This window comes from Zosterops lateralis (assembly GCF_965231275.1).
Source record: "Zosterops lateralis genome assembly, chromosome: 1".
NCBI classification, from domain to species: domain Eukaryota; kingdom Metazoa; phylum Chordata; class Aves; order Passeriformes; family Zosteropidae; genus Zosterops; species Zosterops lateralis.
This window is the reverse complement of record NC_139762.1, coordinates 104,649,221-104,675,706: the sequence shown is the minus strand read 5'-3', so window position 1 is coordinate 104,675,706 and position 26,486 is coordinate 104,649,221. Positions and strand designations below refer to the sequence as shown.

General features: G+C 40.4%; 2 protein-coding genes across 2 annotated transcripts; both read left to right on the top strand.

Annotated features, from left to right (window-relative positions):
- Nucleotides 1-249: 249 nt before the first annotated feature.
- On the top strand, nucleotides 250-11,012 carry CLUL1 (clusterin like 1; the record flags this gene model as incomplete). Its single annotated transcript, XM_083873182.1, has 7 exons — nucleotides 250-352; nucleotides 1,672-1,820; nucleotides 3,490-3,657; nucleotides 5,633-6,077; nucleotides 7,333-7,470; nucleotides 9,501-9,715; nucleotides 10,845-11,012. 7 exons carry the CDS (start codon nucleotides 250-252, stop codon nucleotides 11,010-11,012), a joined length of 1,386 nt encoding a protein of 461 aa, XP_083729308.1.
- Nucleotides 11,013-14,999: 3,987 nt separating this feature from the next.
- Nucleotides 15,000-24,222, top strand: TYMS (thymidylate synthetase; the record flags this gene model as incomplete). Its single annotated transcript, XM_083863833.1, has 7 exons — nucleotides 15,000-15,171; nucleotides 16,376-16,449; nucleotides 17,629-17,803; nucleotides 19,984-20,085; nucleotides 21,293-21,468; nucleotides 22,799-22,870; nucleotides 23,681-24,222. The coding sequence occupies 7 exons, from the start codon at nucleotides 15,000-15,002 to the stop codon at nucleotides 23,816-23,818; spliced, it is 909 nt and encodes a 302-aa protein (XP_083719959.1). The 3' UTR covers nucleotides 23,819-24,222.
- Nucleotides 24,223-26,486: the final 2,264 nt, after the last annotated feature.

The window sequence follows — 26,486 nt, the reverse complement described above, 5'->3', positions numbered from 1 at the left end:
ATCTAATTAATCTAAATAGATAATCACAAATGAGGTCAAGCCGCTTACTCATGTATTTTCACCAAGAGTAGCATTTAGGTGCATCTATACACCTCAGAAACTATAGTTAAACACAAAATCAACAAGATCCTGTTAGATACTTAGTATTATAGTTAGTATTAATATTTATTTAGTACACCTAGAATTCTGAGCTTCCTGACAACATTTGCATGTAACTGCACAGAACTGTTTTTCTTAAACAGAAAGAACATGAGGTCCTCTTGGATATTTATAATACATGTGCTGTGTCTGAGGGGCCACCAGTGTGCACCGACGAAACAGGAGGAAATGAATCTCCGGGACAACCTCAAGCGTACGTATGCTTTTCCTGCCAGGGTGTGCTGGAAGCCCTCCCCCTGGAGACTCCCCAGGTCCCCAGCTGGGGAGTGCATTTTGACTTCCACTTCAACAAGTTCCACTTGCATGTGTGGAGCTTGGAAACCATAACAAAGGTGATTGCATGCCTAAAGACACACAATAGGTAGATGAGAACAAGCAGAATGAAAAAGTATAAGAGATTAACAGATAAGCATCACCCGCCAAAAAAGAAAGCATTTACAGCATTTTTATAGGATTTTTGGTTCCTTGTAGATCAGCAGAATATAAACCAAACCCAAAATTCAACTCAACAGATTTTGAATTATTTTGTTCATTCAAATAATCTTTGAAAATATTTCCTCTACACTTACATACTTCACTGAAAAAGGTGGCTTTTACAAACAACTGAAATAAAATTACTTTATTTAGAAAATAGCAGCTATTCTGCACACACACACACACCTCTAAGCATGGCTTTATATTGTGGATAGAAAGAGGATTAGCCATTAAACAATCCTGTGCTTCAGTCTATGTTGACAAGATTTCTATAATAAACAAACAAAAAGTTAGGGACGAGGAAGAAAGATATAAAGGAAGAAGCAATCGATGTCTTATTGGCAGTCTCAAGGTGATATGGTTTTACTTGTTTTCTATTGTTCCGGTGATAGTCAGGGTATTTCCACAAAGGAAACAAATACAGATAAAGGACAGGGAATCATGCAGAGCTTCAAGGTGCAAAACCTGGCCAGCCCAGGTTTTCACCAAAACTCTATGGTCATTACTTCACGGGAAGTCTAGAAACTGAATTTTCACGAAAACAGGTTGAAGGCACTTGTAATCTACATTTTCAAAATGTAGAGGGAAGCTGTCACAGCCTTCTACCAGATCAAAGATAAATATAAAGGTTATGTCATTAGAAAACTGATGAGTGATCCTTGGAGATATCCAAAACCTAGGATGATTGTGCAATCTGATGTGGTTGACCCTGCTTTGAGAGGGGGGGAGGGGGTGCCAAGACTCAATGATCTCCAAAGGTACCAGCCTGAATTGTTCTGGGATTCAGTATTCAGCAGAGGGACAGTTGAATATATATTTTGAGTTACATACATATATTTTGAGTAAAAGCTCTGGGCCAGATTCTTATCTGATGGAAATTGTCCTGTCTCAGTATTATTCAGCATTCGCTGTCTCAGATTTGGCTCTGCCACTGTATGGAAACATAGAGCTATTTAATTCTCCTTCATCATCAGTGCATGACAATTTGCAATAGTGTTAAAATCTGATTAAGTCACTGTATAATTTGTCTTTTTTTAGAATTATCTGAAGTTGGAGAGAAGTATGTAGATGAAGAGGTAAAGAAAGCTTTGATTGGTATTAAGCAGATGAAAATTATGATGGAAAGAAATGAAGATAAGCACATAGATCTGATGAAAACCTTGAAGAAGAGCAGTGAAGAAAAACAGGTAACATAAATGCATCTGTGCGGTTTTCCTGTTTATTCTGGGAAGAATGTAAACCAAATTGTATGTACAAAACAACCAGTGTACATCTTTTCATGCAGTCATGGGATTGAGAGAAAATCTGCTTCTGCCCCTTTGCCTCACAAGCAGAGGAAAATTGCACATACTGCTCACTTCTAAAAACCCCTGCTTCACTGAATTCACACCAAGGCAACTGCAGGCAGTTTTGTTCAGAAGGTTCAGCAGCTCTGCCCTCTATGTCTCTATACTTCTGGGGCCACAAGATGTTTTCCAGCTTGCTTTGCAAACTTCAGACCTGCAGGAGAATATCAAAGCCACAAATGAGAATGTGCTCTAAAGAAAGTACAATGAATCAGGGAAATTTTCAATGTCTTAGTGCAATGCCTAGGCTCAGAGCCATGTGCTCAGATGATCTGAAGAAACAGAGGTTTACTGTATATTTAAAAAAATACAAATATCCTAACTTTGTTTCAACAAAATGGAAGGAAAATTCCCTCCTGGCCCAGCATCTGGTAGTTAGTTCAAACTATTGGTATTAACAAGCCAAAAAGTACCTGATAGCTTTCTAACATCTTAAGGAACACCAGTGCATTCCCACAATCAACACTCTTGGTAGATCTTACTGGATGATTTCATTTACACAGGACTTACATCCGCAGTAAGAGTTCATAAAACACTGCATAAATGTATTAGAAAGATCAGAAAATAACTAAACATAGATTATGAAAACTGCAGTTACTGTCTCCATCAAGCACATTCTGACAGAAGTCTTCTTTTATGTTAGTCTCTTCCCAATTGGAATGCTGACAAAAAGGAATAAGCCTCACAAATTAAAAGGTTTCTGTCATACTTAGAGATAACTCAGAACATTGTTTGGAAACCAAAACTATTAAAATACATTGTAATTGGAGAGAGAAATTGATGATGTGCAGTCTACTTTAATAGAAAGAATTTTTCTCTTTCCATTGTCAAGTCTATTCCAAAAATGCTGCTTCTGATCTGCTCAGCTTTGTGCCCTAACTGAAGAAGTAAATAGAAGCAGCATTGTAAAATGCTTCTTGTTGCCCTTCAGTATGGAAGGAGTGCTCACACTTCCACAAGAGCAGGAAAAAATCCCCTTGCTACAGCCTTTTGATTAGTATATTCACAAACAGCAAGCATGCTATACTTTTATATATTTCTCCATTGGAAAGACTTTGTGGCAAGGATCTACCCTTGTGAAATATCAATCCCTTAAAGGTAGAGAAAAGCAACAGAAAAGCACTATTTGTGGGACAGATGAATACTGCTCAGATGATATGGAGAAAAAATAACACAAGTTGAACACATGACCATGTGGGAGGCTGAATTCTTACACAGAATGATGTGTGAGTTTTTTCTTAACATCAAAAATCCTGGTAGACTGTAGAGATCCATTTGTTTCTGTAGGCTGTGCCCCCTGAGAGAACAACATCAGAAAAATCCTATAAGGAAAAGGTTTTCAATTTTCAGTTCCCTCCATATGTGACTGCAGCTGAGAAGGCAACCTACCCCAGTGGTTAGGGATTAGCAAAAAAAGGAGCTATAAATAGCCAAAATGAGTTATCAATACTGGGGTAAGTACTTAGAATACTAATCTGAAAATTGCCCTCAACTGAATCTTTTTCCTTAGCAAGCCTTGCAACTTATGGATGAAGTAAAGGCAAGACTGGAAGAAGAGGAAAGACAATGTCAAGTATCCTTGAAAAATCTATGGGATGAATGCGAATCTTGTTTAGAAAGTACCTGCATGAGATATTATACAACTTGCAAACATGGTGTGTCAACCTTTAAGAGAAAGGTAGGAAGAAACTTTGTATCTGGAGAATACTCTTGAGTTCACCCAAAGTTTTAGAGACGGCACATCCTATTTTCCCAATACCTAGGTCTGCCAGTTATATCAGCTTACTAAAATTAATTTGATTTGGACAGTCTGGAAATATGAAGTTATATGGTAGAGATTAGATGTGATTATGGTCATGGAATGCTGAGTCAAAATGAGTTCAGTTGCACCCTGGCAAGATTCCATGAAAACTGATGACTCCCCTAACTCCAACAGACTCATTCCAGATATACAATGTTTTCTCCCACAGTGGGACTTGAACTAAGATGCTGGATAACTGTTTCTGAAAAATACTGCATAGATTCTTTATGGTTCATCTGAAAATCAGCAAAGTTAAAAGTATAGATACTGATAGCAAAATTACACAGGGGAAAAAAGGCATATTGCATCATTCTTTCCTATATTTATCTTAAATAAACTCTTTAAGTAACAAACAAAGTTTTAAAATGCTTAACCTCTTATAATAAAGGAACCTGTCAGCAAAGGAGATTCCCCTAATTCTACTAGAAAGGAAATATGGTTTCCTGACTAGCTCATTATTACTACAAATTTAACAATTGTAACCACTTTTTTTTTTTTTAATTTGAGCATACCCTTTAAGTGCAACAAACTTCTGAAGCAAACCTATAATTGCTGCTACTAAAATGTTGGCCAGATTCCCTAGCATTCACCCCTCTCATGTACTGAAAAGCACAATAACCTGAACATTAAACATGGGGTGTTTCAGGCAGGGTTTAGAGAAAAGGTGTTCAATATTTGTGCGTATTCTTAAAATAATTCAGGGTAAAATGTGGGAGATATTAAATTTAAGACGGTTTGTGATACTTTTAGCTTTTTAGATACCACCCAGGGGTAGCTCATATATATGTTTTGGATTTTCAAGAGTCTGTGGATGCTGCAATAAAAGTTATACACTGCATTGCCACTGTCTTTGACCCTCTTGGTGACTTCCTCCATGAGTTATTTGATTTATTTAAAGCATTCAAAGTAAGAATTGTGCTGTGACTTAAGTCATTTAAAAGTAAAAAAAAATAAAAAGAAAAGAAGAAAAAGATGAGAGCTGTGGCTGAGGACCCACTGAGAACAGGAGCAATACTGGCTTAGGCTGTTCCTGCAGTGCCGTTTCACACTTCACCTTCCTTCTAAGCTGCACTGGTGGTCAGATCAAGCCGATGCTTTGTTTTTTATTTTTAAAAAATATTATATATAACTATTTTAATCTATGTGTATATCTGTCCATATCTATTCATATCTATATGTGTGTGTTTTAGCAGGGTGCTTCTTAACCCTTACCTGTTTTCTAATACCATGGAGTGTGGCTGAAAAAACCATTCCATTGGCTCAGGCCAAAGTAGTGCCTTCAAGGAGGGAGCAGGGAACCAGTGGCCGAGACCCAAGAATGGAACTCTGTAATAGGAGAACTGACACTTGGCCTCTTACATGGTAAAACCATGGACTCAGAGCCACTGCTTTATTGATTTTGCTGGTTTCCATTCACATAAGGACATGAGGATCTGCCCAATGGTGAAAGAGGGCAGGCTTTTTACAAATCAAGGTGAGAACAATCACCTTCTGCTCCCTACACTGCACATAAGCAGACAGAAATGCATCTTACATCTTAACAACATAAAGTCCAAACTGTCTAGTGGAAGAAACCCAAATGCTGATGATAACTTTGAGCCCCTACAGGTTAGGGACGACCGGCAGGATTTTTACTCTAGATCTGATTTGGAACTAATGATTTAGATTAAATGCACTTCCCCTCTTTGGGAACTAGTGTCTTAAATTACTTCAGAGAACATACCATGTTGGCAGTTATTAAGAGGGCTTTGTTTCTATGAGTATTTGACAGAGAAAAGTTAGAGACACTTACCTGAGAGACGAGAAACTGATAACTTGTCTATCTCCTGATCTGTCTCCTTCTTATACACAGGTTGAAGATTTTTTGAGGAAAATACCTCCGCTCATATTTACTTTTCCTGAGGACCAAGGAAGAGACATCCAGTCTAATGAAAAGCCTGAGAAAGAGGATACCCAGCTAGTAAAGATGGAAGATTTATTTAGCCAGCTATTATCGGATGTGGGCTCAATAGTTGACAGAAGTTTCGTTTTTTTCAAGCACATGCAAAAAGAATTTGACCAATCTTTTCAGACATATTTCATGTCTGACCTGGACTTGAGTGAGTCCCCCAGTATGCCAGCTTTACCTGAGGTCACCACCAGAATTGATGGCTCTCAGAGGGGCTGGGGCATGCCTGGCTTCTTACAGATAGTTTTTGATTTCAGTAGGACGGTGTTTGAAGGTGTCAGTGAGGTGATCACCGACGTGTTTGATGAATACAGAGATTACAGAAGAGATGTGCCAGAACAAACCAAAGGCAAGTGTTAGAAGATGAAAATTGACAGCACTGACAATGACATCACTCCCCTTGGGATGGCTAAACTACAGCAAATTACTCAGTTTCTAGTATGTGAGTGTGAGATACGTAAGGAAGCTCTGGAGGCTATGGGTCAAGGATAATTAATAGCTAAATTAACAAATAGAAGTCACCTAGAAATCTCAGAGAAAGGGGACTTAGTGGTCCTACATAGCCTGATTTTCATGGCAATTCTCAAAGCATTTGCAAGAGCTCCTCAGGAGCACTTAAATTCAGGGTGCGTGCAGGTTTTTGTAAGGTTGACTGGCAGATTTAATCTCAGCATTTGTCAGGATGTGATTTGTATCATCTCTTATTGACATGGTCACCAATTCTAAAAAAAATTAGGGTAATTCTGTGAGATGTCAAGGCATATCCCTGCCCTTGCCAAATGATGCTAAATTCAGCTTGACAGCTGCAAGTCTTGTTCCAGGCTACAGCAGCAATGTAATTTGACAATCAAATACCAGCCAAAGACCAGCCATCAGGTTTTCCAGTGACCAGAAAATTCTGGGCATATCATTGGTGATGACTCTCAGTGAAGGAAAAGGACCATGGCCAACTTTCAGAATACAAATAAGCCTCATATTTGACTATTGCAAATGTGACAAATACATGCTGGCCCTTGTCGAGGAAATCACGGTGAGCTCATGCCATAACTCTGAGTGGAAGGTGACATAAGCATTACGTGATCATCAGGAAATACAAAGTTAGGTGACTCTTGAACAGTGTTTGTAATTTTTTTTTTTCTATATCATAAGCCATGTTACCTCAGAAATAAGCTTTGGTACTGTGTTCTCATCTAACTGTATGTGATTATGAAACATCTTGACTTCTAAGGGTCAAAAAGATCTTACCAGGACTCACATGTTGTAGAAATAATGTGTAATAGTATTAGCAATTGTTTGGTTATGTCTGGTGAATACACTCCTAGGTCTTTATATGGGAATATACTACAGCAGCATGAATTCCTTGAAAGAAAATATGATCTTAATCTTCTCCTGAATCTTCTCCTATTCTACTTTTTAATAATTTATTCCTTTTATTTTTGTGGGGGGAGGGGAGGGGAAGTGGAGGGCTAGGGAAGGGAATTTATGCAAAATACTTTGGATAAGGGGAAGAAATAATATACTAGCACTCAGACTCGGTAATGAATGCATACTTATAAAGACTCTAAGTTTAACAGCAGTCTAAAAATACTGTGACTTCATTCTAGATCCTGACAGAAGTGGCATGTTTTCAAAAATTGTGTCAGGGCGCCAGAGACTTCAGTGCAGGGAGCTCCGGGAGAACTCCTCTGGATGCCCACAGTTTCATGAGAGATGCCAGAAATGTCAAGACAATCTTTTGCATGGTAAATAATTATTTTCCTTTTTTTTTTTTTTTTCTTTTTTTTTTTTTTCTGTAATACATTGATCACTGGTTTATAGATTTTGAGGTTTTAATTTTTCTACTGGAATTAACATCTAGTCACTGAGTTTTTACTGTAACTACGGCTACAAAAACCATTTCTCAGTCCAGATGATTTCAATTAGCTTTCCCCAGTGTCTCCACAGAGTGTCAGTATAGCTCAGTTGTTAACATACTGCTGGTGCCCAAAAGAGACGTCCCACAGCCTATAACAAAATATATATTTTGTTAGAGCTGCTATCCTGCAGAGGAGCAAGATGTCAGGCAGCAGTCAATCCCGCCTGGGTGCAGCAGTGCTGAGCAGAAAGTGAGGAGGAGCTCAAACTCCTGACAGTCGCTTCTCCTGCTGACAACCAGGCGTAACCTCAGGTATCATTCAGCACTTCGCAAGGAAAGCAAGTGCTGAAGAGCCTGTAATTACTTTTTGTTGAATTCTATCTGCAAATAGAACTGACATGAAGGACAAAAAGGGGACTTCATGTCAGTGTATGAGGAGATGGCAGAGCTTTGTCAGCACCATTCATGGGCACCTGAAAAACCTTCAGACTGATCACCTAGAACTGCTGTCAGGACTCCCACTGCAGCATAACATACCTGTCTTTCCAGAATTATTTAGATTTTAAAATCCAAGGAATATGCTTAAACCTAAATGTCTTCAGAATATCTCCAGTGTGGCAAACATTAACGAGCAATGAAACAGTTTCAAAAGAATATCTGACCACTTATCTTTTTATCTACACCCATGTATTACATGTACCAGTTTGTTACTATACCATCAGCTTGAAGGTGCCCCTTGATAATTTGACAGAAAAAAAATTTAATTTTTACAAAGAAATTATTGTATAGAAATATTTCCTGTAATAAATCTATATTTTAGTAAAGAAAAACCAGCAATCTTCAGTTCTGAATTTGAAGCAGATGGTACTAGTCTCATACTACTGTCTAGCTGTTGTAAGATAAATATTGTGTCTTAACACTCAACAGGAATACAGGCTTTCCTCTATCACAGAACCATAGAATAACTGGGGTTAAAGGGACCTTTACAAGTCATCTAGACCAACCTCCCAGAAATCAGCAGGGACATCTTCATCTAGATCATGTTGCTCAGAGCCCCGCAGAACTTGACTTTGAATGCTTCCAGTGATGGGACATCTACCTGCTCTCTGTGCAACTTGTTTCAGTGTTTCACCACCCTTATTATAAAAAACCTCTTGCTAAAACATATAGTCTAAATCCACCCTCTTTCAATTCAAAATCATTACCTCTTGTCCCCAGGGCCTGATAAAAAGCTTGTCCTCATCTTTCTTACAGGCACTCTTCAGTTGCTGATGGTCACAAATTATATGCAAAGGCCACAATAAGTGTCCCCAGTCATCTCCAGGCTGAATAACCCCAGCTCTATCTGCCCATCCTAATAAATAGGTGTTCCAACCCTCTAACAGTTTTTGTGGCCCTCCTCTGGACATGCTCCAACAGGTCCATGCCTTTCTGTGCTGAGGAGTTGTCTGGTTTGACACTGGCCCAATGCCAGGTGCCCACAAGAGTCACTCTCTCACCTGCCACAGCTGGGCAAAGGAGGGAAAAGAAAAAAAAGTTAATGAATAGTTCCTGGGTAAGATAAGTTCTGGGATAAATATTTCAAGGGCAAAACAGGCTCAACTTTAGTTGCAAAGTGAAATTTATTACTAACAGAATTGGAGGAGGATAATGAGAAGTAAAATCGCCCTTAAAACACCTTCTCCACCCCAGTCCCTCCCTCCTTCCCACCAACAGAGCAGGGGAAAGGGCATGGGGGTTTTTGGGTCAGTTCATCACTGAGGTTTTCTTCCCCTGCTCTGGGAGAGGAGACCTTCCCCTGTGAGGCTGTGGGGTCCCTGCCACAGGAGACAGTTCTCCGTGAACTTCTCTGGAGTGGGTCCACCCTCACGAGCAGCAGCCAAACTGCACCTGCTGCAAACGTGTCTTTTCGAACAGATTGCCCAAACGTTCCTGAGCTGCACATAAAGTTTGATGAAGCCTTTAAGCTGGTTAATGTCTCAGGGGAGCAGTACGAGCAGATTCTCCAGGTGGTTCGGCATCACACGGAGGACACTTCCTACTTGTTGAACAAAATGAAAGAAAGGTTTGGGTGGGTGTCTGAGTTATCCAACATGACCATCGGACCAGAAAACATTTTCAACATAGTTAAGGTAAGGGTTGTCTTCTGAAGGGAGCAGTTGCTGCCTTTAACCTGCATTTTGCTCATGCTTACACTCCTGGGGGTTGTGGATGTTTATACATGTGTAATGTTTGGGTTTACAACACCATGTTCCTACTCATCCTGAATTTCTGTATGCTTGGTTATCCCTCAATGAGCTGAAACTCCTGAGATTAGAAACTATTTTCCTCTAAATCCTTTTAGTCTGATGGATGGCTGACAGGCTAACCTGAATCACTGTCTGATAAGAGTAAATTGACACTAGCAGCTTTGACTGGCCTCAGATTACCTTCACAGCTAAATTGCACTGCGCCAGCACTAACACATCCATATTGGATCGATGAATGTCTAGCTATCTATGTCTGTACTTATATATTCCAAAGTTCAAAGAAGGCAAATGTTACACAGATTTTTGCAGTGGAAGCAGCACATGCTTGACAGCATCAGTCAATATTTCAGTAAATATGTAATGATTAATTGTGTCTCACACACAAGGAATCATCCAAGGTAAATTCAATCCATTTTCCTGGGCGGGGGACAAATCTTATTCTCTCTTCTAACTCAGAAATCCACTCGTATATAGTGAATTGCTACTATTACTACCAGAACTTTATACAAAATGATGGTACAACCCACCAAAAAAAAGCGCTTGGCCTTGCTGAACCTCATGAGGAAAACAGGAACAGGAGACAGGCACACTTTCCCAACTGAGTCAGAAGTATCTGTTCTAGGAAAATAAAGCTACAGAACTAAGTCTGATATAGAAAAACACACAGGAATGAATAAATTCAATCACACAAACGTTGTATTGAACTTAGTGGGACAGCTCAGAAGTTTTTTATCAGGAGAACAGAAGCTCTTTATAGATGTAGCTCATGATATAAATATTAACATGCAGTTCTTTAATATGGTCTTGGCAGTGCCATGTCAGCTCTTTCCACCACCTACATAAATTCAGACACCCACTGTCTTTTCAGAAGAAAGCACTTTAAAGAAAGTAGACAAGTTTAAAATATTCCCCTATTTAATTTTCCCCTATTAAAGAGAGTGGGCACAGTGGGTATAAACAAAACTGAAAGCACACAGCAGTTTGTAGTGTCTAAAGTACTGATCTCTTTTAGGTGATACCTGGGGATCCATCCAGTAAAGATGAAACTGTGGTAGATGTGAACATTCTGACTTCACCTACTTTCACCATTAAAGTTCCTCCCAACTTAGATCCCAAGAGTCCTGAGTTCATTGAATACATAGCTGGGAAAGCACTCCAATTGTATAAGCAGAATTTTTAAGTGGTAAGTTCATTCTTTCTGCTTTCACAGAGAACACAGTTCTTCATAAGAGGTGTTTATATTGCAACAAACTTTAGCTGGAACAAGATTCAGTCATGGTGTATACAAGACTGCTTTCTCAGAAAGGACACATTGAGAAAAACACAAGCATTATGGAAAACACAAACAAACACTCAATGTTCTAGCCTGCAAAACACAGACACCATGATATTAAATGATTTGACTTATTTAACTGTGAAACCCTCAATCTTTTAATAACAGCTGGGATGAGGTAATATGATGATAAATATTTCTTCAGAAAAGAATTGCCTCACAACCATGGTCCAGTGTCTTGGCATCAAAAACCATGTCTTTGTGTTCATTCATCATGAATGGACTGGAATTACCACTATTCATTATGGGGCTTTAAAATTATTTCCAGTAGTGTTTGAGAGCATGCTCATATTATTCTTGATGATAAAGGAGTGCAAAGTGAGAATCACCACCAGGACTTGGAATAACTGTTTCGCCATAACATTTCTGCATTAGCAGCATGCTGCTCAGATTAACAGTGTTTATTAATAGAGGATGCAGTTCAATTTGCAGGATCATGCACAGAAAGATCCTGTTCATGGGCTTCAACCATTTTTGTAGAAAGGACACACAAGAAGCCTCTCTCTTTGTTTAAGACATTTTGGGAAGAGGAAGGAAAAAACAGGCAGAGAGGCAGGGAGGAAAAATGCTTCATATTTGCTAATCCCACAGGGTATTTCCAGGAAAGATGGAATGATTTTAGGCGGCATAAAACTGCTGTGGAACTAGTAAACCACCCTCTCCTGTGTTTCCCTTCCCAGGGGACTCTGGGATGCACAGCTTTAGTAGCCTCTGACTCTCAGAGTTGTCTCTTCCAGGGTAGTAGAGCCACAAGACACATGAGACTTTCAGGCAAATCACTGCAGTGTCCCCAAATCTTCTGAGACGGACCAGATTTGGACATTGTTTCTCTTTAGGTCATAACTGATTTCCTCAGCTGAGCAATTGAAGCATGACCTGCACACAAAGAGAAGTCTCAGGAGGCAGGGAAAGAGCATTCAACATTAACAAAGTAGATGAAGATTTCAGCATTTTGTATTAAACCTGCTTATTCTTTTGAGATCAGAGGCACAATTTTTGAGCTGATGATAGAAATCACTCCCATCGGAGAGGCTGAGGTGGGCTGCAGAATTTAGACATAATAGAATAAACCTCACCACTTTGCTGAGGTAAATGTTGATGAAATTACATTTTAATATTTATAAACATATGAAGTAAAATGCTCCAACACTTTCTCTACAAATTTCCTCCAAAATTCTGTGTAATTTATATGCAGTTTTAAATATAAATGATAAATACTCTTTCAGATCATGGAATACTAATCTTCAGGGCCTAATGATGGTAATAATTATTTCTGTAGTTTGATGATGATTTTTAGCCTGAATCTTAGTCTGGTTTTCCTGGACATATCTTGTGAAAAGTAAGTGGTGTTGATTCCAAAATCACACCACCATTTTACGTTCAGTTTGCACAAGGCTTAATAGCACATGAAAATGTAATGGATAAAAAAAGAGTTAAAACTCTACAAGAAAACTGGACAGACCTATAAGAACAGAAAGGGAGAGGAAAAAAGGTTTTCTGTCTGGTTTTTATGTTATGCATGTTTCTATAGCAGGAAACTGGTACATCTAACATCTAACATATTTTTCTCTGTTCAAAACCAAAATGTATAATCTTTTTTTTTTTTTTTTTTTCCTTCTAGGAAAGAAGAAGTGTGAATTCTTTCATCCTGAAATAAAGTATATCCTCCCTAGTTGAACTACCCCTATGCTCAACATAGCTAACTGTTAAATTACTATGATTAAAATAGTTGCATATAAATAAAATGTTGCTTAGTAAATACTGTGACATATAAGCTATCAACCAAAGACTGTAGAAATCTTTAAACTCAACCCCAAACCAAAATCTATTTCAATCTTAATTTATTTAAATAAAATGTTATTTATGTTGTCAGTAATGTAATCTTTGATGACATGCTATGGCTCTGGTTATGCAAAGATTTAAGGACATAATCAGCGGTAAACATAAAAGTAATTTCTATTTGCATACTTACATTCAAACACATTCTTAAGCCTTTTCAAGACTGATTCCTACAGATGTTGTACATTCAGCTAAGTCTGAATCAACCAGATTTCCATCTGCATGTAGCATATTATTTTGCAATGAAAATATACAATTTCTTCTTCCAGTTGCTTTTGATGCTTATTGTGTAAATTAAATGACTTATCTGAATATGCACTAATGAGTAAGTCTTCTGCCTTTGGCATTTCTTACAAACAGTAGTTTGCTTCTGGATTTTATTTCTTAATTAATCAACAGCCTTTATCAGTAAAGAAGCTTGTTTCTCCCTAAATTACGCACATCAGCTTTCAATGGTATTTGTAAATTATAATAAATGTTAAGGATATATCTCTCAGCTAGAAGCAGAGCTCTAGGTGATTTGTTATCATTTGCCATGCACAGCTTTTCTAAGTGTTTTTTTTGCACACAGGTATATGCACCATTTCCAACTATAGGTCTGCTAAATAAATCATGCTAATTTCAAAGTGTACAAAAACACCTATATTAGATATGAACAGAGAAAAATATCCACACGCTACTTACACGTTAAGTTTTCCTTTACTTTTATACATACATATTAAGTATACAAATTTATACTAGAAAAAAGAGCCATTCCACTCTTTTAATTAGTGGAGAAGATGATTTTCTGCCTACAGCAAAGAGAGATGGTATTTTTTAATCCACAGTCTATGTGCTCCTTTATTTCCATCATGTATACCTGTATTTCAGGCTCCTAATCATGAGAGATTATCAGTCATAACTCCTGTAGACACACCACTTGTCAGAAAGCTGGGCTTTATCTCAGAGATAAGTGACTCTTACAAAATTCTTGACTCCCAAGAGATACCAATGAAGAAATATTCAGTGAAGCATCAGTTTCTTCTGACTAGCAGAGATTATACCTAGAAAACTTTCAGAGGATGCCACGTTGAGAACAGCTGCAATCAGACACGGGTCAGGATGCAAAATTACACTGGGACATGGCAGAAACTGAGATCAACACCCAATGAACCCAGGTGACAAGTACTATCTGTGAGCAGCAAATGTGCCAATAAAATATGAAGCAGGAAGCTGATGGCATGGCAGGAGCCTGGCTTTAGCAGCACAGGCCAGGGTGACACTGCTGGAGGGGGAAGGCGAGCTGTGCATGGGGCACCAGGGGAGGCAAGGGAGGCTGGCACAGGGCTCTAGCCAGCTCAGGATATCCCTGCTGGGGGATCCACTGCCAGATGCATGTGGCTGCCAGGCCCAGCTGAAGGCTCTGGTCTTGTTCAGCTCCGAAATGGGATGCCTGAGGCTGCAGAAAAAGGGAGAAAGAGGATAAATGCCGACAGCATTTCCCAGCACGGGATAAGCCCTATGGCGAGAGGGGTTATGGTGCCGCTAGAGCAGAACGAAGTCTCGGAATCACACTGTCAAGAACGAAAAGACTCTGAGCCCATCGGGCCCAACCTCTGACGGAACAGCCCCAAGTCACCCAGACCAGGGCACGACAGGCCACCTTGTCATTCCTCAAACACCTCCGGGAACGGTGCCACCACCACCCTGGGCAGCCCAGCCCATCCCGGTATGGGATCAGCTTTTCTGCGAAGAAACTCTTCCTAACCCCCGACCTAAAGGAGCTGGCACGGCCCGCGGCCTGGCTCGGGCCGGCCCCCTCAGGGGGAAGGGCTCCACGGCGGGAGCTGAGGAGCCCCGGGCGCCGGGAGAGGATGGGGAGGGGGAAAGGGAAGGGGATGGCCGAGGGAGGAGGAGGCGATGGTGCCGCCCCGCCCCTGGGCGCCGTTTGGCGGGAAAGCCGTGCTTTGGCGGCAGATCGGTGTTTTGGCGGGCCGGGAGAGCCGCTGTCCCGCCATGCCCGCCGACGGGGAGCTGCTGAGCGCCGCCGCCGCCCGCCCGGAGCCCGGGGAACAGCAGTACCTGCAGCAGGTGCGGCACATCCTGCAGCACGGCCACCGCCGGGAGGATCGCACCGGCACCGGCACCATCTCCGTGTTCGGCATGCAGGCGCGGTACAGCCTGAGAGGTGGGCACCGCCGGCAGCCCCTGCCCCTGCTCCCTCCCCGTGCCCCTTCTCCTGCCCCTGCCCTGCCCCTGCCCCTGCCCCTTCTCCTGGCCCTGCCCCTGCCCTCCCCCTGCCCCTGCTCCTGCTCCCTGCTCCCTGCTCCCTCCCCTTGCCCCTGCTCCCTGGCCCTGCTCCCTCCCCCTGCCCCTGCTCCCTGCTCCTGCTCCTGCTCCCTGCCCCTGCCCCTTCCCCTGCTCCCTGCCCCTGCTCCCTGGCCCTGCTCCCTCCCCCTGCCCCTGCTCCCTGCCCCTGCTCCCTGCTCCTGCTCCCTGCCCCTGCCCCTACCCTGCCCCTGCCCCTTCTCCTGCCCCTGCCCCTGCACTGCCCCTGCTCCCTGCCCCTGCTCCCTCCCCCTGCCCCTGCTCCTGCTCCCTGCCCCTGCCCCTGCTCCCTGCCCCTGCTCCTGCTCCTGCCCCTGCCCCTGCTCCCTGCCCCTGCTCCCTGGCCCTGCTCCCTCCCCCTGCCCCTGCTCCCTGCCCCTGCTCCCTGCTCCTGCTCCTGCTCCCTGCTCCCTGCCCCTGCTCCCTGCCCCTGCTCCCTCCCCCTGCTCCTGCTCCCTGCCCCTGCTCCTGCCCCTGCTCCCTCCCCCTGCCCCTGCTCCTGCTCCCTGCCCCTGCTCCTGCCCCTGCTCCTGCTCCTGCTCCTGCCCCTGCCCCTGCTCCTGCTCCCTGCCCCTGCTCCCTGCCCCTGCCCCTGCTCCCTGCCCCTGCTCCTGCCCCTGCCCCTGCTCCTGCCCCTGCCCCTGCTCCCTGCCCTTGCTCCCTGCCCCTGCCCCTGCTCCCTGCCCCTGCTCCCTGCCCCTGCTTCTGCCCCTGCTCCTGCCCCTGCCTCTGCCCCTGCTCCCTGCCCCTGCTTCCTCCCCCTGCCCCTGCCCCTGCTCCTGCCCCTGCTCCCTGCCCCTGCTCCCTGCCCTGCCCCTGCTCCTGCTCCTGCCTCTGCCTGCCGCCGGGCTGAGTGTGGGGGTCTCTCACTCCGGGGCTGTCCCGTTCCGCCCCACCCCAAGGATGTGAACATGGGAGTTACGCATCTTCTCGCAGTTCCTTACTTCGTATCCCAACCTCACAATGTCGGGTGTTGGCATTGCCCTCTGTGCGGGGAAAAGCCGAAGTCTGTTTGCCCTGGCAAGTGGCTGGTCCCCGCTGACATTCTGGAACTCTTTTTCCAGATCAGTTTCCGCTGCTCACAACGAAGAGGGTGTTCTGGAAGGGAGTGCTGGAGGAGCTGCTGTGGTTCATCAAGGTTCGGTATTATTTGGGTGTCTCTGTGGGTGGCCGGCCCCAGAGTGGCATAAACAGAATGGGCTGGTGGGCAGGGGATTGAGGCATTTGGGTGACTGCAGATGCTTCTGTTCCTATGACAGAAGTGTGGTCCCCTAATAATGTGACCACAAATGGAAGGCCATTATCTTCAAGACATTCTGCATTTTAGTGCAGGCTGTTGCTACCAATGCTATCAGAACAGTTTCTTTTTAAGGGAGAAAAATTGAAACAGTGAGGGCTTGGACTATAAAGCCTAATGCAGTCTCTTTTCTTGGTGTTTTAATCAGAAATAATAATACGAGATAGATAGTAGGCAATTTAATGATCTGCTTTTTAATACAGAGATAGCTTGATTTGAACAGAACCAAGCAGTGTGGAACCACAGGTGAAGTAAGACCGATGTAAATGCTAGGATTTTTAGTAGCAAAAAAATGAGATCTAACAGAGCTAATCACTGTAGCTAGTGTAATAAAATTCAACAAGAGGTAGTTCATTACAATGTAAATATTCCTTTATATGTTGTGATATTGTCCAGGTATGGGAGAGCCTAGCAGGACTGAAATACACATTCATTTCTTAAAAGCTTAAAAGCATTTTTTTTTTTTTTTTTAATTATTATTTTTTTTAAATTGTAAAAGACACTCTCCAAAACAGCGTAACTTCTGTGTTGGATTTTTGAGTGTCCTGATTTGGACCTCTTTCATGATTCAGTGACATTTTTCTGGGTTATTTTTCTGATTTTTGCCATTTTAACAAAAAGATTTTTAAGACCTTAAACTTATTATAGGTGGTTTGGCAAGGATTGTGCCTAGGCCATACATTTTTTGTTAGTCTGTTTTCATCAGTCTGTAAAGTAATATCTTGTTTTCTGCAAATGTGACATGCCATTCCACTGTTGACCTTGAGGCTGTTTGTGCATTCACAAAGTGTGAAAATCCTGAGTTAAACAACAGCAGCATGGTGCTTCAAACTCCATTCCAGGATGTTGCTCACAAGTTTTGTTCTGTCCATGTGCAAGAACCTCATCCATTACGTTAATTACACTGTTCATCCTTTATGAGTGGAGAAATACTGTGGACTAGCAAAGCTTAATACAACTGTTTTGAATCGTGTCCTCTGTGTTGGAAGTAGGATGCAGACTTCTCACTGTGTTTTGTAGGGTTCTACAAATGCCAAAGAGCTCTCTGCAAAAGGTGTGAAGATTTGGGATGCTAATGGGTCCCGTGAGTTCCTGGATAAGCAGGGTTTCAGCACCAGAGAGGAGGGTGATTTAGGACCAGTGTATGGTTTCCAGTGGAGGCATTTTGGAGCAGAATACAAAGATATGCACACAGGTAATCACATCCAAATACAATCTTGAGTGCTCAGTGAGACAGCTGTGGCACATTACTTCTAGAAGTCTGTGTGGAATGGACTGTTCTTAAAGAGCCGTTCACAGCAAACTGATAGCCAGAATAAAGTGTTTTTGAGAGAGTTAATTTAACTTTTTTTTTCTTACTCAGTCTTAATTATCCTGAAAGATGTAGCTTTGTATACTGTAGTTTGGTATTTGTGGAACAGATGAGTCATAAGGCACATACTGTTGCTCTTTCACCTAGAACAGATGTGGTTGCTGATAGCTGGAAGGATGTGTGTGCTGCAGTCCAGAAACCTGGGCTAGCTCCATTTGATAACAGTGGAACACAGGCTGCCATCTGTGTACACCAGTGCAGGGTCCATGAGATAGTTGTGCTGGAAAGAACTGGCATCAGTGCACTACCTTCACTGGAGGCAGTGGAAGAGAAAGATTTTTTCCATTCTGCATCAGGAACAAAGTAGGATGTTTCTGTAGCTGATGATGGACAGAACAGCTGTGACAAGTTGTGATGTGATGCAGTACCTGTTGGTGTTTTCACTGGAAGTGATTTATTAAACTGACTCTCAAATATATTGATTCCTCTTTTCCAAGTCACTGAAAGAGAGGATTGTAGAAACTGTTTAGAGGACCACCATTAAGAAAAAGGGGTCAAAAACCAGATTATCACTATCTGGTGTGAGTTTTTAACTTGGATTGACATGTCTAGTTATCTAGGTGGGGTTTCGTGTGGGTTTTTTGGTTTTTTTTTTTTTTTTGGTTTGGTTTGGTTTTTTGTTTTGTTTTGTTTTGTTTTCAGTACAGCCTCAAATTGAAGCTCACAATAATTCCTGATATTAGACTTAGTATTGGCATGTTGGCTATTAGCAGAATACAGTTTTATGGTGACACATATGATGCAAACTATAAACTGATACATCTGAAGACTTACAAAGTTTCTCATCTTAAAAGGTGTAAGACACAACATAGCATGGAAAAAAAGAACAAGATAAATTCCCATAGTTTTCCTTACAAATAGATTTCCTTAAGTTGCATTACTAATGGATAGGTAATTAGCCTCAGGAACTAACATAACCATTTGACAAGGCTTCTGGTATGGTATTGCTGGCAGAAGAGTTCTCTGAGATGCTAATTGTGTATTACTACCTTGTTTGCCAGCCCGAGTCTCCCTGCAACCAAAATTTGGTGTTGCTGCAATAAGAGTATTAGAATAAAGTAGTTACCAGCCATACTGCTTCATTGGCATGAATCAGAACAATGATTAACAACTAATGACTTTTTTATTCTGAAATCCATTCTAATGGCCACTTAATTTCAGAAAATTTCTTGCATAACTTGTATTGAGCCTAAAAATCAGCCTGTGAGTGTCATTTGGTGAAATGTAATAACCTGTGCTACACATGATTAAAGTTCCTTTCTGGAGCTAAATGCTATGGAAGTTTAGTTTTCATTACATGACCTTGAGAGTGCTAGATGGATGCATTTATTCATCTGTCAAAAGCTTTCTACTTTTGAGTGTGTAAAGAATGCTGGCACCTGGCACACTGGTCTGGGCATAATTTTTTTTTGCTATATAAGAAGGAGCACTGTAGCATGCAAATTGAATGTCTAGAAAGGCATTTTAGTCCAGAAATGCTATAAGCAAATCAGTCTAAATACCGTGACTGAATAGGTGGTAACATCTTGTCCATTTCAGTACAGCTCTTGTCCTATTTAAGTAACAAATCATCATGAGTGATAAAATACCATGCTTTGTCCTACTAATTCTTTTGTATTGCAGCTTTTGTTTCTTGGGGTTTAGTGATTATACAGACTTTTTAGTTGGTCTTAGAAAAAGTCAAGTTGTTGAAAATTGAATAAATAGGAATGGTCTTATTTCAGTGGGTGCTAAAGGTACTCAAAACACACAAAAGAGTTGGGAGGACATAGAAAAATATCATCATGAGAATTTTATAAATTCTGGAGCATCCTAAGAAAGACCAAGAACAACCTATGTTTGGATGGTGCTAACTTACTAATCAGTTTCAAAGTTGCAATAAAATCTTCAGAGATTGTTGTCAATTGGGTATCACTTTTCAGTGAGACATGGACTGGGTGTTAAAAAGATACCATGACTTGAATCAGTTTGGTTTTTAGATCTTCTTTGTTATATTCCTTCAGATTATTCCAACCAAGGAGTTGATCAGTTACAAAAAGTGATTGAAACGATCAAAACCAATCCAGATGACAGAAGAATCATTATGTGTGCTTGGAATCCCAAAGGTATTGAACAGCTGGTGTAAAGTGAATGCAGTTGCACATTATATTGCTGTGTGCTAAATTATGTTCTCTTCTTGTGTCAATGGTTAGTTCCATTCAGTGTCTTGTTCATTCTTTATAAAACTACCAGGAATGCAGTAAAAATGGCCAGGAGTTATAATCCTGATTCTCTTTCTACTTAATCCTCATGTTCGGACCTCAAAAATAATGAACCTTTTTTTCAGAGTGTTCTTCTCCAGGTTAAAGTGAGGGATACACCAGTGTCTTTGACGTACAGTCCATTCAAAGACAGTAACTCTTATTTTAAAAAGGTAAAAAAACTCAGACCATAAAAAGTATATTAAAGCAATGTGTCTGGCTTTTAGCCATGTGGCCTATTGTAAACTTAACCCTTAAAACTAGAGAACAAAAGTATTATTTGTGTTGTAATCTTCTCCTTGAACATGGGTTTGTATGATTAACCTGTATCATAGGAATGATAAGGTCTTTTTATATATAGATATTCATTCGCTCTGAAGGGCAACTTCTAAACAAGAGCTACTGCAAGAGAATGTTTAACTTCACCAGTGATAGATCTGCACTCCAAAAAAATCACACTGCATTTTCCAGCTGGTGTCTGAAAGGGTATGCCACATGCTATTCATGTTATTTTCAAGGTTAAACATTCTCAGAAGATATCTGGTGAGTTTTCCTTGCCAGGCTGTGTAATTTTACTTTCGGCACTTTTTAAGCATAGAAAAACACTCAAAGATCTTCTGGTTTCTGATTTTTTTTTTTTCAAATGATCATTACTTTTATATCTCAACAAGCACATTGCAATGGGAGGAGAGTCAGATGAAGCAGTTGGAATTCGCTGTAGGGTATATGCTTAATTTTACTCTTAATGTCTTCCTTTAGGGAATTCAACTGTCTCACCAAGGTGAGGAGAAATAAACTGCTGTGCAACATTATGGCATAAATCTGTTATGTAGAATATCTGTTTATTACTTTCTGGTCATACAACCCAGGAGACAGTTTGTCATGACCTGGACTTAATTGCTTGGGCAGCAGGTGCTTATAAACAAGAGAAAAAGCAACAGATGACAGTGCAGTTGGCTCTCTACTGTATCTCATTACATGCTTGTTTAGGTTTTGCATCTTCCACATTCATAACACACTAATGCTGTTACTGTTTTCTTCTTCCTCCCGCCTTCTGTACCTCAATTCTTAGATATTTCCCTGATGGCTTTGCCTCCGTGCCATGCCCTTTGCCAGTTCTATGTTCTAAATGGTGAATTGTCTTGCCAACTCTATCAGAGGTCTGGAGACATGGGACTAGGAGTGCCTTTCAATATTGCCAGCTATTCACTGCTCACATACATGATTGCCCATGTCACAGGGCTGAAGGTAGGCTATTTAATAATCTTATTTATTCTTGTCTGAGAAATGAGGGACTGAAACATAAAGCTCTTCACATCATATCCAAGAAGAACTGGAATGAGCATACTGTTTGAAATCTTGCTGAAATATGTGTAAAAATGGGCCCTTTGAATTTGATGTGAATTGCCTTTGGTTTGTATGGGCAGTTAGAATCAGCAATGTAAGAATTTTTAAATTCAGATCAAGCAGAAGATCCTTTCAGGTTTTGACTGTGTCAAGACTGACCTGTTCACTAGTCTTAGAAATCTGAACTGGGTGCTTGTCCTCATGGGATAGTAATATACAAGTGATTAGGTTTTGTAGCATGTATTCATTGGAAGTGAACAGTAGCTCAGCAGTTGCCGTAAAGGCTCTAATTTGAATATTCTGCCCACCTAACTTCCAGCTATAATTTTAGCTGTGTATTTCTTTGATTTCCTACTGTAGATGATTATGTATGAGCTCAAACGGCTCCTGCCCTGACTTCAGAACTGTATTTTGTAATTTGGCAGAGAATTTAAATGCATGACAATCTTGTACAAGGGAAAACCCCTTTTCTTTAGGGCATGTAAAAATTTTTACTAGAAAGGCCTTCTGCATCTAATCCTCCAGTAACATGAAGGGGAACTTCTTAAAACAGGGCAATAGGGAAGAATCAGGCTTCATAGCAGAAATTAGTCCAAGGTACTAAAAAAAGTGAAGTTTGAAGTTTTGTCCAGCTGTTGCCTCTCAGCCACTTCCTCTTGTGGCTTTGGTGGTTTTCAGTGTAAAATATCTGAGTGGGCTGATCGACATTGGTTAGAGGCCAGTGAAAGAGCTGATGAAATTTCCCCATGTTAAATTCAATTGCTCAGGAGCTGCTAAGTCACAGAACTTGCAAGCTTGCAAACCCCATCTGGGTGCTTGCCTGTGCCTGACACCTCCACTGTTGTTTAGCAGTGGCTGAGGCAACTGCTCTGAAGCCAGCTTTGGTGAGTTGTGCTTAGTAGAAGTGGAGTGGGAAACCTGGATGTCACTGCTGCACCTGTTTCTGTCTCAGTGAGCAGATCAGTATTGCTCCATTCATTTACCAAAGCTACTGTCATAGCTAGATTTGAAAGATACATTTTTTGGTAAGCTAGTGGAAATTTCATTATATTTTCCATTAATTATGTATTAGTCAAAGAAGCCTGTGCCCTTCACAGCTTTCAACTATACAATCCAGTACAGAAGCTGCAATTCCACACTAGCCAGATGCTGAAAATCAACACTGTAAGCACTGTAATGTTTTGCTTTCTTGGGACCTGACTGTTTGAAAATCATTCTTCAATCTTTTCAGCCTGGAGAGTTCATACACACCTTAGGGGATGCTCACATATATCTGAACCATGTGGAACCTCTGCAAGTCCAGGTAAGTACTTATTCTGTACTCTATCCTTTTATCTTACACAGTGCTTATACAATGCAAAATTACTTTGATATTTTAAATATCCTTTTGCAGATATTAATTTGTGTGGCTTTTTTTCTCATTTCTATCTTAATAACTATAGTATCTTAAAATCTGTTCAATTCAAGTTGCAAACAGAAATACGATACAAGCATGATTGAAACGTACATTTGTGTATTACTCTAGAACCAAGTTAAAAATCCAGAATCTGTATTTTTAACTTCGAAAATAATTCCACCTAATCCCAGTAACACAAAATAAAATGTGTTTTTAATATATCAGAAAAAGATAACCTAAAATTCACAGTTAATCGGGAATACTTTTTGGCTGAGAAAGGCTACGTTTTCTTCTGGAAGTAATTTGTTGCAGTGAGATAAAATCAGTATTTGATTTGATTAGACTAAGAGAGGACTGAATGTCCTTATTATTAGTATGATTCAAAACTATCCAGAGAAGTAGTTATTGATTTAGACCTGAACGATGAGAAGTGAGAAGCTGTAGAATATTTAATGTATGTTTGGGTTGGATTTTACAATTTAATTTCCCCTGGAAGGAATGTAGTCTGTAACCACCAGAACTGATTTGTGCATTTGGATGATCAGGGAATTCACCTGAAAATTATGCTACTGCTCCCTGTGAAAATACTAAGGTAGATTCTATGTAACTGTATCGGAATTTTCTTCAATTACATAGTGTAATCTGATTTGAGATTTAGAACACAAAGTTTCTGCTTTCAAGTGTTAGCTTTATACAGTAAACTTGCTTTTATTTCAGCTTCAGAGGGAGCCAAGACCTTTCCCCAAACTCAGAATTCTTCGTGAGATCAAAGACATCAGCGACTTCAAGGCAGAAGACTTACAGATTGAAGATTATAATCCTCATCCACCTATTAAAATGGAGATGGCTGTCTAATGCTATAAAACCACATTAAATAGTAATGCGGAGATGCACCTAGAGGTACTTAATTCTCTAAAGTGGTGGGGCTTTTATATACTTCAAAAGGTATTTGCTTTATTGTTAGTCACAGACCAGATTTGCCTTCAGTGGTACTTCTCTGTAGTTGTACAGGACAGATGATTATTCCTGATATGCCATGCAGATGTTAACCCAGTTTTAAGCTGTTAGAGAGCTATTTTTCAACAGGTTGTTTCAGTTACCAGTGGCCATTTCTGTTAGCATTCAGTTACTGTGTGTAAGTAGCACGGGCTAAAGTGCTTGATTTGGTTATTTACTGAAAATAAGAACTTGTATGTGTGATAGAGGATTCCTTCAAGGTGGGAGAAATCATTAAATATATTCTAACGAGTGTATGTTTAATAAAGCTTTTTTAAAAAAATCTTCTGGAAGGCATGATGCATATTTAATTCTGGTGTGGTTTTTTTATAGTTAGTAGTAAAAAACGGGTTGGAAAGCAAAGTGTCTTGGAGGGGAACATCTGGCAAGGAAAAACAAATTTCCCATGGTCTTCACAGATGAACATCAGGAAGGGAAAAGATTTTAATGTACCCTTGCTGGAAATGCAATCTCTGCATAATGTCTCTGTAGCAGCAATTTTTTTATTCCCCAACCCTGCATGAATTACTAATTTGATATGAATCAAAGAGAGTTGCAGTTAAACGGAGGTCACCAGATAATATTAGTAATCAGCTGTCTGTCACCATTTAAAACCAAATCCCACAAACATATGGACTAATTTTGCAGCCTGGAGCAGTAAAACCTAGAGATCATAGTATTTTTAGGAATAGAATTCATTAATTCTAGCAGAATTCAGCTTTCAAGTCTCCTTGTAACTTCTGCAGTAACTTATGAAATTCCTCTTCAGGAATTTAATTGTGAAGATGTGTGGTTAATATTCAGACTTAGGATACACAATACATATTTGAACATGTGGAAAAATGCATAGTAATTTTTAAAATTAAATTTTAAAGTCAATAAACTGGTAAATATTGGAAAGTGTACAACTTCAGATAATTCTAACAATTTAATAATCAGTGTGCTTTCATTCAGGGCCCTGCATAAGGGGACTATTGAATCTTCAGTTTTTGTATAAAAAATTTCATACTAAAAATATTTGCGCGTCATTATGCTGATTTTCCTTATACAGTTCACTGATATTCAGACTAATTTTTTTGTAGCACAAAAAGTTCTCTTTTCCTGACATTTAGCCCAACACAAGAAGGTTGCACCAGAAAAACAATTCTCTGCCTGTTGTAAGCACACCAAATGTACAGATACCACTGCTTACTAGAAAGGTTCTTAATATAGTGCATCATTCTTGAAGAGAGATGATCAGACTGTGCTCTTTTAGCTTAGATCCTGTGAGAAGCTTGGAATGGTAAAACCTCATCCTTTTCTGAGGCTGCATTAAAGGGACATTCAGTAGCCAGCCTGTAGTTGAACACATTTGGGTCTTGTCTCAAATTACTGAACTCGCAGGTAGTAGAAAGGTTCTTGTTACCACACCTGAGAGCTTTGTCACATGCTCCTCCTAATAAACTTCATCTCTACCAGTCTGATATTCTAAAGTCACCTAGTTCAGATCGTCCAGGTGTTACCTTTTCATTAATGGTATGTATCAGCTGAAGGCTGTCAGCCACTTACCATGTGCATACTTTTGTAAGTTAAAGTTTCTTGAGTGTTCCTAAAGTACAAGGGAACAGATTAAGCTGCACATTCACTTAACAGTTCTGCCTACACTTAGCAAGTAAAGTTCCTTTTGCTGGAAACCACTTTATGTAACACTGCAGATAAGGTGGATTCTGCAGGACATTTTAGCAAGCATAGCCAAAGAGGATGTGAAATGAAGTTGGCCTTAGGGCTTTACTAGTGGGAATTAGCAGTCTCAGTAGTTATCCAGGACAGGAATACCTGGCCAAGAGAAGAATTCAGAATGGAAATCATTTACTTCTCTTCATAAATTACAGAGGGGTTAGGTATAGGGACATACATAGCATACATAAGTAGACCAGTCTCTCTAGTTCTAGAGGAACTCCTAGTTTTTAGTATAGGAATTAGTTATAACTTCGCCGTTTCCCTTTTTCGGCACAATTTACTATGAATAGTAGTTGAAGTGAAGCTTGTGAAGCTTCAAGCTTCTTGAAGACCAAGAAGGTTTATGGTGTTCAAAAGATCAGAAAGATGTGAAAAGCACACAACACACTTTATTTTGAGTAAAAGTAAAAATACATTTTAAAATGAGTAGGTATGAGACTTCTAGAAGCTTTCATGCAAAAATATGAATATTCAAAGAATTTTAATATATAAACAAGAGGTACTCAAGGAGTTTTGATTTGCAAAATATGAGCACTGTTCATGCTGCAAAGATGACGACTATGACTGCAGGCCATATTCGGAGCAGTATTTTAGACAAAACATGGGGCATTGCTTGATACTTTCAAGAGATATAGCCTTGTATCATTTCTCCACTTTCCAAAGGCCATTCAACAACTCAGAGGTAGCAATGAAATTTGTTACCACTTTGGTCAAATATCAGCTTCTACATTCCACTTTCTTAGACGAGTTTTGTAACCCATACTATTCCTGACATGTAACTAGGTAAGTTGCAAAATTTCCCTTACTG